General features: G+C 42.0%; 1 protein-coding gene across 2 annotated transcripts in view; it reads right to left on the reverse strand.

Moving 5' to 3' along the window:
* Positions 1-387: 387 nt before the first annotated feature.
* AQR (aquarius intron-binding spliceosomal factor) overlaps positions 388-13,858 on the reverse strand; it is a 142,285-nt gene continuing 128,814 nt past the window's right edge. The window contains exons 34-35 of one of the 2 annotated variants that reach the window (XM_056545659.1): positions 9,201-9,320; positions 388-1,508 (exon numbers count right to left, since the gene is read on the reverse strand). In XM_056545659.1, coding sequence (XP_056401634.1) covers positions 1,032-1,508; positions 9,201-9,320 — 597 coding nt within the window. In that variant the 3' untranslated portion in view covers positions 388-1,031. Of the gene's footprint in view, positions 1,509-5,189; positions 5,318-9,200; positions 9,321-13,858 lie in introns of those variants that run through there. The other variant, XM_056545660.1, reaches the window with a different exon arrangement.

Raw genomic sequence — 13,858 nt, forward strand, 5'->3', positions numbered from 1 at the left:
GTTCAGCTTTCCGGTGCTCCGGTGGGCTGGAAAAGGTGGATACAGTCCTAGGAGACACTTTCCTAGGAATGTATCCACCTTTTCCAGCCCACCGGAGCACCGGAAAGCTGAACTAATTTAAGCAGGATAAGTCATCAACTGCCGAGCTGAGAAGTTCGTGACGAATCGAATTTACTGTAAATTCGCTCATCTCTAGACACGTGTCTCGGGAAACGCCCAGTTTAGAAGAGGTTTGCTATGGGGATTTGCTTCTAAACTTGGAGTTTCCCGAGACACGTGTCATCAGAGAGCACTTAGACAGAAAAGAACAACCTTAACTTCAGAAGCTCATAAGTACTGAAAGGATTAAGATTTTTTAATAGAAGTAATTTACAAATCTGTTTAACTTTCTGGAGCCAGTTGATATATAAAAAAAAGTTTTTCCCTGGATAACCCCTTTAAGTCAAATAGAGTTTTGCTACATGTGTAAGCCGCAGCACACGTTAGAATTTATTCTGCAGGCTGTATTCCATCTCCACTCCAAAGCAGATAGAAAAATAGTCAAGGAGACAATTTTGTACAAAATAAACTTTACTGCCAAGTTTACAAAAAAAAAAAACGAAAAGTTTCCATGGTTTGGGTGGACTAGAAATTCATTGTGAATCATGCATGTCCACCCCATTTTGTTTTGCAGCTGTGAGCATGGACAAAACACACAATAACCCTTTTTTGGCCGGCATACTAAAGAAGGAATGAGCTCATATTAATCTTATAGACATGTGCCTATTCCTATGAGGACTCCTGCTCTAGCACATAAATTAACCATTAATCCCTTTCAGCATCTCCTTCAGACCATAAGGATTTGACTTCAGATTTGGCCAATACCTGACGGAAAGCTTCTGAGTATGACTATAAATGGGGACAAAAAAATCAGAAGCTTCCGCAGATTACATAGTAGGTGACCACACGTCGGTGCGCTTTCATACAACGTATATGATGATTCCCATAAGGCTGCTGAGTGGATCAAGAACCAGATGCCATGACATGGTACTCTAGTCTCCTGTCCCCTCGTCTTCACTGTATTCGCTGTCACTATCCCTTCCTGGATGATCTGGCATCTTTTGAGGTTCTGTGCCATCCTCTCCTGGCTCATTATTTCCATGACCTGTGTTTTCTGCGGTTTCTTCTGATGAATCCACTTCCATCTGTGGCCCCGGCTCGCTCACTTCTTCCTCTGTTCCTGATATTCTATCGGGTGTTTCTGATGGTTCGCTCTGCCTGCTGGGATCAGTCTTTTCTTCTGATGCTACCTGTTCTGTACTTGCAGTCTCCTGCTTGTCTTCATTTCCAGAGAGCGTCTTTTCTTTCTCTTCTCCTTGTGTAGGATCTGCTGTTGCATTTGACTCTAGATCAGGGCTCTTGGACTCGGCTTCATTTTTTTGGGATGTACTCTCTTCCACTTCCATCTCCTCTTCCTGAGAAGGGGCAAAGTCTGGTTCTCTTGTTGAAGCCGGCGGAGGCAGGAGGCCCTATTAGGATACAGACATACATAACATTAGCAACTGTATTTAAGCCTTTCTACTTTGTGGACTTGTTGTCTCTATTACATAGATATTAGTCTCTGACATTTTTAAGATTAGTGTTAAGAAGTGCAGTATGCGTTATTTCTGGGCATTGGGTCCGTAGAATTTGTGTTCAAATAACTTTCTTTTTGAAAGAAACGTTTCACTAAAATGTTCTTGTAATGTTTGCAAAACATTGACAGTCAAGAGAAATACATGAAAAGTTTGAACCTATACTTATTTATCAGAAGAGGTCACTGGGGTCAGTCTATGACCTCCATTGCTTGTTGAGGTGAAATGTAGGGATCGACCGATTATCGGTTTGGCCGATATTCACGTTTTTCGACATCATTATCGGCAATTACCTTGCCGATAATGTCCCGCCCAGAGACAGCCGCCGCTGCCCCATTGCGTCCCCCATCCCCGGTTTTATAATTACCTGTTCCCGGGGTCCGCGCTACCTCTGGCTCCAGCGGCGCGCTGCGCACCGCAATGATGAGTGAAGTCCTCAACGCGACGTCACCATCAGTGCGCACAGTGACAGCTCAGGACACCGCAGGAGTCAGAAGTAGCGCAGACTCCAGGAACAGGTAATTATAAAACTGGGGATGGGGGAGGCAACGGGGCAGCGGCGGCGGTAGTTGGACTAGAGAGGACCCCAGGAAAGGCAGGGGCGGCGGTGGTTGGACTAGAGAGCACCCCAGGAAAGGCAGGGGGAGAGAAGCGGGCTGCGGTCTCAGGCCCCTCAAAAGCTGTTACAGTTCATTGATTAAAAGCGCCCACTTTATAGCATTGATCTGCAGCGGCTTCTGCGGGGCCGGGGTGGAGGGGGGGACGAATGGGAATAGCTGATAACTTATACTGGAATATCGGTATAAATTATCGGCCTGAAAGGTCACAAATTATCGGTATCGGCCCTAACAAAATCGATATTGGTTGATCCCTAGTGAAATGTATCATGTCAGGGCATGCTGGGAGTTGTAGTTTTGCAACAGCTGGAGGCACTTTGGTTGGGAAACACTGCTTTATGGCCAGAGGATTACATGTGGATTACTTTTCCATTGCACTAAAGTGCCAATTCTGACTGTTAATGTAAAGCACTGGTCTCCAACCTGTGGACCTCCAGATGTTGCTAAACTACAACTCCCAGCATTCCCGGACAGCCGGCATGCTGGGAGTTGTAGTTTTGCAACATCTGGGAGGTCCGCAGGTTGGAGACCACTGATGTAAAGGAAGTGCTATGTTTTTGCATTAGTGTTTGGTGAATGTGAAATCAACGTAGAGGGAAAAGACAGATCCTTTCCTCCGCTGATGAGAACTTCTGATATATCCGAGCGACCTACCTGAATATATTTTAAGGTAAGTGACCTATCATTTCAACTAACTTCATTATAGTCACATGTCGGGAGTTTGGATTGGAGGAGACCTAGGTGCTCAGATACCCACAGGTTGTTAAGACAAGGGGAGAAAGTACTCTGCTGACTTGTATGATCCTTCATTCAAGTCTAGAAAGTGTTATATGGATTTATGGAAAGTTTTATAAGACTATTTGAAAGTCTGTATACAGCCCACTTGGCTTTCCATGGAGAGCTAAGTAAAAATAAAGTGGCCCAACATTCAGAGGTGCGCTTATGCTCCCTTATGTTAGCTACCAGCAGGGTCTCAGCACTCAGACCCCAACTGATCAACATTTTAGACTTGTTTTAGGTTTGTTGACATGATAGTCTTCTTAACAGAACAGCCCTGGTATCTGGTTATAAGGCTAAGTCTAGCAGGAGAGGGTTAAGTGTCTGAAGAAATCCTTACAGTACACAAGCTGGTCTGAATCAGTGAAGTTGGATTTCCCTGGGAAGACACAAACATTTTCCATTCTTAGCTGCACACAATCATTAGGATTAGTGCACCCGCAGCACATTGAGACTGCTGTGCAACGACTTCCAGGAGTCTGCGGAAAGATTTACTGCTGAACTGTTGGGGAAAGGCCAAGAACGGGAGGGAACTCCTGCTGCTTTGTATATCTGTGCTGCATTACAGGATAAACTGGTGTAGTCATACCCACTTCAAGTTCTATTTGTCAGGTCACGATCTAGACAGAATCATTTCTCTAATATATTTTTCTTGTTTTACGCACAAATGTGTCAGTGTTGAAAGTGAAATATCAGTCTTACAAACGCATGTAGCCCTGACAAAGTTAATACAGTGGTCCCTCAACATACGATGGTAATTCGTTCCAAATGAACCATCGTTTGTTGAAACCATCGTATGTTGAGGGATCCGTGCAATGTTAAATATAGGAAGGAATACTCACCTGTCCCCGCCGCTCCAGACCGTCTCCGCTGCCCGGGATCATCGTTCCTTATCGCCGTCATCACGTAGCTACACACGCAGCTCCTATTGGATGACTGGACGGCGTGCGTGGTGACGTGATGACGACGATGGAGAGTGACGGCGCCGGGGACCGGTAAGACACCATCACCGGAGCACACGGGGCACCGTAAACAGCTATCCGGTGGCAGCTGAAGCAGTCAGCGCTGCCGGATAGCTGTTTATGCGGTGGCCCCGACATACAAAAGCATCATATGTTGATGCTGCCTTCAACATGCGATGCCCTCTGAGAGGCCATCGTATGTTGAAATGATCGTATGTCGGGGCCATCTTAGGTCGGGGGGGGGTCACTGTATCTGTTTATACCTCAATGTGATACGTTTTCCATATCGGTTGGGAAACCTCCCAATGCATAAATACAAGTGTGATTTTTGGCCTATGGCCAGGTGGTTTACCTTGGAGTTTCCCGTTTAAATCTGTATTGTATGAGAAATTATTCGTGTGTTCAGTAAGTGTATGTAATGGTAACTTGCAGTTTTTGCAAAAAAAAAAGCTGCAAATATGGAGACCAAAAAAACCAAGTGGGAATGTAACGCACTAATAAAAAATAAACACAGTAAGGCTAAAAGTCTGCAAACCCCCTCGGAAGTGAGAGTGTAAAGTGTAAAGATCCATCCTTTAAGAACTAAGTGTTATAACCAGTTTCAGGCCAATAGACGCATTTTTGTGTCCATATTCGGGACGCAAAGGCGACACAATAGCAATGACTTAAAATTAATGTATTATGAACCCCCATGCTTTCACTTCAGGTCATAAATCCACCTTGGGGTGACAATACGGTATACCATTCATAATAATAGATACCTGTGTATCTTGTTCATACAGTGACGTGCAGTTTTATCACAATATCAAACAACTGCTGTAAAACCACAACAAATCTGTAACGTGTGAACACACATTCATATACAAAAAAGGCTTAGCAGTACATATTATGGACCAGATATACCAATCTCCCGCTTTTATAATTATCCAACCATGATAGAAGTCGCCAAACAAACACTTTTGCACTAACATTTAAAAAGTCTCCTTTTATTAAAGGAAATCTGCTGCAATTCACATTCCAGACTGATGACACTGTTTGAGCAAGGAGACACATGGTACCTATCAGTCTGGGCAGCATTAATCTATGTCCCAATCTCCTGAAGTACAGAGAGCTGGAAAGTCTTCTTACTCTGCCCTCCCATTACTATCAATGCTTGACTGACAGTTGTCTAGAATCTGAGCCCTGTTTCCAAATCTCACATCTACTTGCAATTGTATGAACAACAAAGGAATGAGATCTAAAACAGGGATCGGCTCTGGAAGTCGAATTCTGACTGTCAATGAAGCAGCAACAGGGATGGGAGAAGGAGCGAAGAGTCAATCCAGGGGCTTGGGAGCACCTCTGACACCTGGCATCAGAACAAAAGTATTTTTTTCTTCATTATGGAAGCACAGATAGATACTGTTTATGAAAGGTACCATGTGTTTCCTTGCACCTTATTTTTCAAATAGGGAATGTAGCTAGAAGTGTATTCATAGGCAATATGAAATATAAAAGAAGGACTGCTACTTCTCGCTGGATCCACTTTTAGCTTTAATAAAAAAAATAAAAAAAAGTGCAGTGTGTGAAACCAACCTAAAGCAAGTTTCCTGTTGCAGTTTTGAGCCGCAGCAGGTTTTGTGCTGCAGAGTATCAGCAGCAGAAAATCGGCAAAAGATTACATTAAAGATCAATGTAATCTGCTGCAGATTTTCCGCTTTACAAAATCTGCCACGGAAAACCTGCAGCGGGAAGCTCGCTTCAACATCCATGTTGCATAAGACTCACAAAAAACACAAGTTTTTCACCTCCCCACCATTTTATTTTTAATGGCAACCTACAAGTGATGGATGGTACTGCATGTTATCTGTGTAACAGTCGTCATGATCTCTCACCTCAACTATCATAAATCATCAGTGTGACTGGTTAGCACATGTATATACATGATAATATACAGTACTGTAATCTAGTATGCTGACATAAGTTATTTGTGTAGTGCGGTGCTGCTAAGAGGGCCCTCCTCACAATCTACAGGGAGAGGGGGTAACACAAGGCATCAGTGGGTGATAGAACAGTATACGGTCATGGCTGTAAATAATGGCACCCCTGAAATTTTTCTAGAAAATGAAGTATTTCTCACAGAAAAGGTTTCCAGTAACACATGTTTTGCTACACACATGTTCATTCCCTTTGTGTGTATTGGAACTAAACAAAAAAAAGGGAGGAAAAAAAGCAAATTGGACATAATGTCACACCAAACTCCAAAAATGGGCTGGATAAAATTATTGGCACCTTTAACTTAATATTTGGTTGCACACCCTTTGGAAAAAAAAGTACTGAAATCAGTCGCTTCCTATAACCATCAATAAGCTTCTTACACCTCTAAGCCGGAATGTTGGACCACTCTTCCTTTGCAAACTGCTCCAGGTCTCTCTTATTGGAAGGCGCCTTTCTTCACAAGTGTTCAATGGGATTTAGATCTGGACTCATTGCTGGCCACTTCAGAACTCTCCAGCACTTTGTTGCCATCCATTTCTAGGAGCTTTCTGATGTATGTTTGGGGTCATTGTCCTGCTGGAAGACCCAAGATCTCAGACACAAACCCAGCTTTCTGACACTGGGCTGTACAGTGCGACCCAAAATCTGTTGGTAATCCTAAAATTTCATGATGCCTTGCACACATTCAAGGCACCCAGTGCCAGAAGCAGCAAAAACAACCCCAAAATATCATTGAACCTCCACCTTAATTCACTTGTAGGTACTGTGTTCTTTTCTTTGTAGGCCTCATTCCGTTTTCGGTAAACAGTAGAATGATGTTTTTCCAGAAGGATTTTGGCTTACTCAAGTTCATTTTGGCAAAATGTAGTCTTGCTTTTTATATCTGTGTCAGCAGTTGGGTCCTTCTGGTCTCCTGCCATAGAGTTTCATTTCATGTAAATGTTGACGGATAGTTCGCACTGACACTGATGCTCCCTGATCCTGCAGGACAGCTTGAATATGTTTGGAACTTGTTTGGGGCTGCTTATCCACTATCCAGACTATCCTGCATTGACACCTTTCATAAATTTTTCTCTTCTGTCCACACCCAGGGAGATTAGCTACAATGCCATGGGTTGCAAATGTTGTGCACTGTGGACAAAGGCAAATCTAGATCTCTGGAAATGGACTTGTAACCTTGAGATTGTTGATATTTTTCCACAATTTTGGTTCTCTCAAGTCCTCTGACAGTTCTCTTCTCTTTCTGTTGTCCATGCTTAGTGTGGCGCACACACAGTGCAAAGACTAAGTGAACTTCTATCCTTTTCATCTGGTTTCAGGTGTGATTTTTATATACCCACACCTGTTACTTGCCCCGGGTGAGTTTAACCCATTAAGGACCAAGGACGTACTGGTACGTCCTTGGTCCTGCTCCCGATATAACGCGGGGTTACACGGTAACCCCGCATCATATCACGGCGGGCCCGCCGTCATGGTGATGCCGGGACCCGCCGCTAATAGCGCAGCGCCGATTGCGGCGCCGCACGCTATTAACCCTTTAGCCGCGCGCTCAGAGCTGAGCCGCGCGGCTAAAACCGAAAGTGAAAGCTGCCGGTTAACTCGGTGGGCTGTTCGGGATAGCCGCGGCGAAATCGTGGCATCCCGAACAGCTTACAGGACAGTGGGAGGGCCCCTACCTGCCTCCTCGCTGTCCGATCGCCGAATGACTGCTCAGTGCCCGAGATCCAGGCATGAGCAGTCATGCGGCAGAATCGTCGATCACTGGTTTCCTATGAGAAACCAGTGATCAATGATGATCAGTGTGTGCAGTGTTATAGGTCCCTATGGGAGCTATAACACTGCAAAAAAAAAGTGAATAAAGATCATTTAACCCCTCCCCTATTAAAAGTTTGAATCACCCCCCTTTTCCCATTAAAAAAAAAACACAGTGTAAATAAAAATAAAAATATGTGGTATCACCGCGTACGGAAATGTCCGAATTATAAAAATATATTGTTAATTAATCCGCTCGGTCAATGGCGTGCGCGCAAAAAAATTCCAAAGTCCAAAATAGTGCATTTTTGGGCACTTTTTATATCATTTAAAAATGAATAAAAAGCGATCAATAAGTCCTATCATTTCAAAAATGGTACCGGTAATGGTAACTTCAGATCACGGCGCAAAAAATGAGCCCTCATACCGCCCCATACACGGAAAAATAAAAAAGTTATAGGAGTCAGAAGATGACAATTTTAAACATATTAATTTTCCTGCATGTAGTTATGATTTTTTCCAGAAGTACGACAAAATCAAACCTATATAAGTAGGGTATCATTTTAATCGAATGGACCGACAGAATAAAGATAAGGTATCATTTTTACCGAAAAATGTACTAGGTAGAAACGGAAGCCCCCAAAAGTTACAGCGTTTTTTTTTCAATTTTGTCTCACAATGATTTTTTTTTTTTCTGTTTCACTGTAGATTTTTGGGCAAAATGACTGACGTCATTACAAAGTAGAATTGGTGGCGCAAAAAATAAGCACTCATATGGATTTTTAGGTGCAAAATTTAAAGAGTTACGATTTTTTAAAGGCAAGGAGCAAAAAACGAAAATGCAAAAATGGAAAAAACCCCGGTCCTTAAGGGGTTAAAGGAGCATCACATGCTTGAAACAATCTTATTTTTCCATAATTTTGAAAGGGTGCCAATCATTTTGTCCAGCCCATTTTTGGAGTTTGGTGTGACATTATGTCCAATTTCCTTTTTTTTTCCCTCCCTTTTTTGGTTTAGTTCCAATACACACAAAGGGAATAAACATGTGTATAGCAAAACGTGTTACTGCAATCCTTTTCTGTGAGAAATACTTCATTATCTAGAAAAAATGTAGGGGTGCCAACATTTCTGGCCATGACTGTACGTCACACTACACCAGTGTTTTCCAACTAGGGGGGGGGGGTGCCTCCAGCTATTGCGAAACTACAACTCCCAGCATGCCCGGACAGCCGAAGGCTGTCCGGGCATGCTGGGAGTTGTAGTTTTGCAACAGCTGGAGGCACACTGGTTGGAAAACATTGGTGTAGTGTGACATATACTGTTCTGTCACCCATTGATGCCTTGTGTCACTCCCTCTCCCTGTAGATTTTAAGCTTGTGAGCAGGTCCCTCAGTCTTTCTATAGTAGCACTGTAACTGACTGTAATTGTATCACTAGACCCTGTTACTTATTATACAGCATTAAGGAAAATGAAGACAATGAATAAATAAATGTATTCTTACCTGGTGGTACTGATACTGCTGACTGCTTTGCATCATGTGCATATACATATTGTACACATATGCTGCCATCTCTGGCATGTTCTTGATAACTTGGGCTGGGTAGGGTGGTACATCTCCATTCTAAAAAGGCACATCATTATTATTTGATCAATAACATAACACATAGCTTGTGTGGAAAAATTATGTGGGGAAAACAATAGGAAATCCATGTCCTGGTCTATATCCTTGAACCAAAGCATACCTTATTGTTTGATTCAGTAGTACATTTAAAATTATAGGTTGACCACTGCCCTATGACTCCATCAAGACTACAAGTTGCTGTGTACTGAGGGGTGGCAGGCAAGCCAAATAAAATCAGAGTTATTACTGCTGTTCTGCTCAGTTATATAAATGCCCCAAATCAAGAACTGAAATTCTTATAACAAAAATATATTTAACAAAACAGAAGGGCTTGTGAAAGATCATCGTGGAGAAACGGCACAATCAGATACATATGCTTACTTATTATCACATTAGGAAGGTTGGTGGGTGTGGAGTGACCCACATTTTTTCTTTTAAGCAGCCATGTGACTTGGTATGTACTAAAAGGAGTAAAGATTGGCTGTATAGACATAAGGGTGAACTACAGAAAACTGAAGTCTTCTTGGATTCATTATATGAAAACTATATTTTTCAGATAATGTGACCTGTAACAATTAGACATTGGATGTCACATCAGGAGTGGTTGGAAAATTTGACAGTATGTATCATGTAAATAGTAGCCATAGTGAGCTCATTGCTGACCTGTGTGTGTGGTTAGTGGTGAAAGTATAAATTCATGATATAATAAGTCGTGTAAACATCTACATAAGTATAGTATATAGTGTAAACAGACATTATTAATATATAGTGTAGACATAGACATTATAAGTATAGTATATAGTGTAAACATAGACATTATTAATATATAGTGTAGACATAGACATTGTAAGTATAGTATATAGTGTAGCCATAGACATTATTAATATATAGTGTAGACATAGACATTATAAGTATAGTATATAGTGTAAACATGGACATTATAAGTATAGTATATAGTGTAAACATGGACATTATAAGTATAGTATATAGTTTAAACAGACATTATAAGTATAGTATATAGTGTAAACATAGACATTATTAATATATAGTGTAGACATAGACATTATAAGTATAGTATATAGTGTAAACATGGACATTATAAGTATAGTATATAGTGTATACATGGACATTATAAGTATAGTATATAGTTTAAACAGACATTATAAGTATAGTATATAGTGTAAACATAGACATTATTAATATATAGTGTAGACATAGACATTATAAGTATAGTATATAGTGTAGCCATAGACATTATTAATATATAGTGTAGACATAGACATTATAAGTATAGTATATAGTGTAAACAGACATTATAAGTATAGTATATAGTGTAAACATGGACATTATAAGTATAGTATATAGTGTAAACATGGACATTATAAGTATAGTATATAGTGTAAACAGACATTATAAGTATAGTATATAGTGTAAACATGGACATTATAAGTATAGTATATAGTTTAAACATGGACATTATAAGTATAGTATATAGTGTAAACATGGACATTATAAGTATAGTATATAGTGTAAACATGGACATTATTAGTATATAGTGTAAACATGGACATTATAAGTATAGTATATAGTTTAAACATGGACATTATAAGTATAGTATATAGTGTAAACATGGACATTATAAGTATAGTATATAGTGTAAACAGACATTATAAGTATAGTATATAGTGTAAATATAGACATTATTAGTATATAGTGTAGACAGACATTATGGGGGGAGATTTATCAATGTTTTTAGAGCATTTTTTTGTCTATGTTTTGGTGCAGTTCAGGCTCAAGTAGCATATTTAGCGACTTTTATGCGCCTTTTGATATAGACAGTTTCACTCTTTTTGCCTACCCATAGAACGTTTTCTTTTTGACCGTGCAGTGGTCACTTATTTATCATTTGCAACTTTTTGTCAAAAGTCACTATTTTGTGCGCAAAGGTGCTTTTTTTAGGCGCAAAGCTACACCACCTACCAGTAGGCGTGAGAATCACTTCTACTTTCCGCAATTCAGCCTTTAACCTCTTGTGGACAACAGCGTCCCACTCCCTTTCTATGACACGTGCTCAGGAGCTGAGTGTGGGTCATAGCTGGGTGATCCTGGCAGCTAACTGCCACCAGGACCCATCTCTAATGCCAGACATCACCGATCACGGTGATGCCCGGCTTTAACCCCTTAGACCCCGCAATCAAATTTAATTGCAGCATCTAAAATGCAAGTAAAAATGAAATGTCCCGGCAGCTCAGTGAAAGTAAGTAAAAACACCTAACCTGCCAAATTCAGGACTCGGGTAAGTGTCTACTTCCCTCCCTCACAAGAAAAAGTCTAGAAAAATATGTATGTGGTAGAGCTTTTCCCACCACAGCAGAGCTGCGCAAAATTCATCATCCTGCTGCACCTTCTTGATAAATAAGATGCACGCTAGTCAAACCCAGCACCCAAATAAACATGGGAAAATAGCTCTACCGTAGACATTCTTAGATAAATTTGGGCCTATTAGTATAGTAATAGAATTAAACTGCTCTTTTGATTTCCTAGCAAGGCAGTCTTTTTTTCCCCTTTATTAAAAGAAGCTAAGTCTGCTAAGTCAATGGAGTTATTCAGAATTTTGCTAAAATCGCTAATTAAATATGACCCCGCTAAACAGCACAAATATTCAAGGTTCCCGCGTCCTCTTTAAATCACATGTTGTGGATCTGCTGTGGACATCTGTTTGCACTATTGACCATGCTGCAAGATTACTTTGCAGCTTTCATAATTTTCGATGTAGCAGGGATGAAATCCACAATGAATCCGCAAGATTCCGATTGCGTATAGACTTTGCCTTAGAGCTCATGCTTTACTGTAACTGACACCTGACTGCTTGATCAATGTAAGAATCACCTGATAATTTTACTGTAGAGGATTTATTTTTCAAAGGTTTTTCCTAATGAAAATAAGACAAATTTACCGTATATACTCGAGTATAAGCAGAGTTTTTCAGCACGATTTTTCGTGCTGAAAATGCCCCCCTTGGCTTATACTCGAGTGAACTCTCCACCTGTCAATCCCTTAATCAGTGGTCTTCAACCTGCGGACCTCCAGAGGTTGCAAAACTACAACTCCCAGCAAGCCCCGACAGCCATCGGCTGCACGGGCATGCTGAGTGTTGTAGTTTTGAAACCTCTGAAGGTCCGCAGGTTGAAGACCACTGCGACCTTCTTCATCATCCAGCCCCCCCCCCCCTTTGTTTTGTACTCACCTCCCATCGGCGGGAAGTTAGGGTGAGCTGGTCCAAGCCATCTATGCTGCAGGGACCGTCCGGTGGGGATGGTAAGTCATTGCATGCTGTCCATTTTCACCAGGGGGGGGCCTCTTCTCCGCGCTTCGGGCTCGGTGTGTGATGTTGCCTTGACGACAACGCACAGGGACGTTGCGCATGAACGTCCCTGTGCGTCGTCGTCAAGGCAAAGTCACTACTCTGGGCCAAAGCACGGAGAGGAGGCCCCCCCGGTAAAAATGGACAGCACACAACGATTAACCATCCCTACCGGACGGTCCCTGCAGCATAGATGACCCGGACTAGCTCATCCTAACTTCCTGCCGAGGGGAGGCGAGTACAAAACAAAAGGGGGGGGGGGGGCTGGATTATGACGAAGGCCGCAGTGGTCTTCAACCTACGGACCTCCAGAGGTTTCAAAACTACAACAACCAGCAGCGCCCACTTTAAATAATTGATCTGGAGCGGCTTCTGCGGGGCCGGGGTGGAGGGGGGGGACGGATGGGAATAGCTGATAACTTATACCGGAATATCGGTATAAATTATCGGCTATCGGCCTGAAAGGTCACAGATTATCGGTATCGGCCCTAACAAAATCGATATTGGTCGATCCCTAGTGAAATGTGTCATGTCAGGGCATGCTGGGAGTTGTAGTTTTGCAACAGCTGGAGGCACTTTGGTTGGGAAACACTGCTTTATGGCCAGAGGATTACATGTGTATTACTTTTCCATTGCACTAAAGTGCCAATTCTGACTGTTAATGTAACGCAGTGGTCTCCAACCTGTGGACCTCCAGATGTTGCAAAACTACAACTCCCAGCATGCCCGGACAGCCAACGGCTGTCCGGGCATGCTGGGAGTTGTAGTTTTGCAACATCTGGAGGTCCGCAGGTTGAAGACCACTGATGAAGGGATTGACAGGTGGTGATGATGAAGGGGGGGGGGGGGGATGATGATGGGAGGGGGGGGGGGGGAAGATGATGTATTTCCCACCCTAGGCTTATAGTCGAGTCAATAACTTTTCCTGGGATTTTGGGGTAAAATTAGGGGCCTCGACTTATATTCGGGTCGGCTTATACTCGAGTATATACGGTAAGCAAAAATACCCAGTCCTTGGTCTCATTTTCAGAGACTAAAAAAAAAATTTTTTTTTGCTTAGCATCTCATTGCTCACTATGGGCAGACACTTTCCTTGTACCACAACTCCACACTTTCTGTTGCGCTAGGTTCTGAAAGATCATCTCAAATATTTATATAAAACAAGCCTGACAAG

The sequence above is a fragment of the Hyla sarda genome, chromosome 11 (genome assembly GCF_029499605.1).
Source record: "Hyla sarda isolate aHylSar1 chromosome 11, aHylSar1.hap1, whole genome shotgun sequence".
Lineage (NCBI taxonomy): Eukaryota > Metazoa > Chordata > Amphibia > Anura > Hylidae > Hyla > Hyla sarda.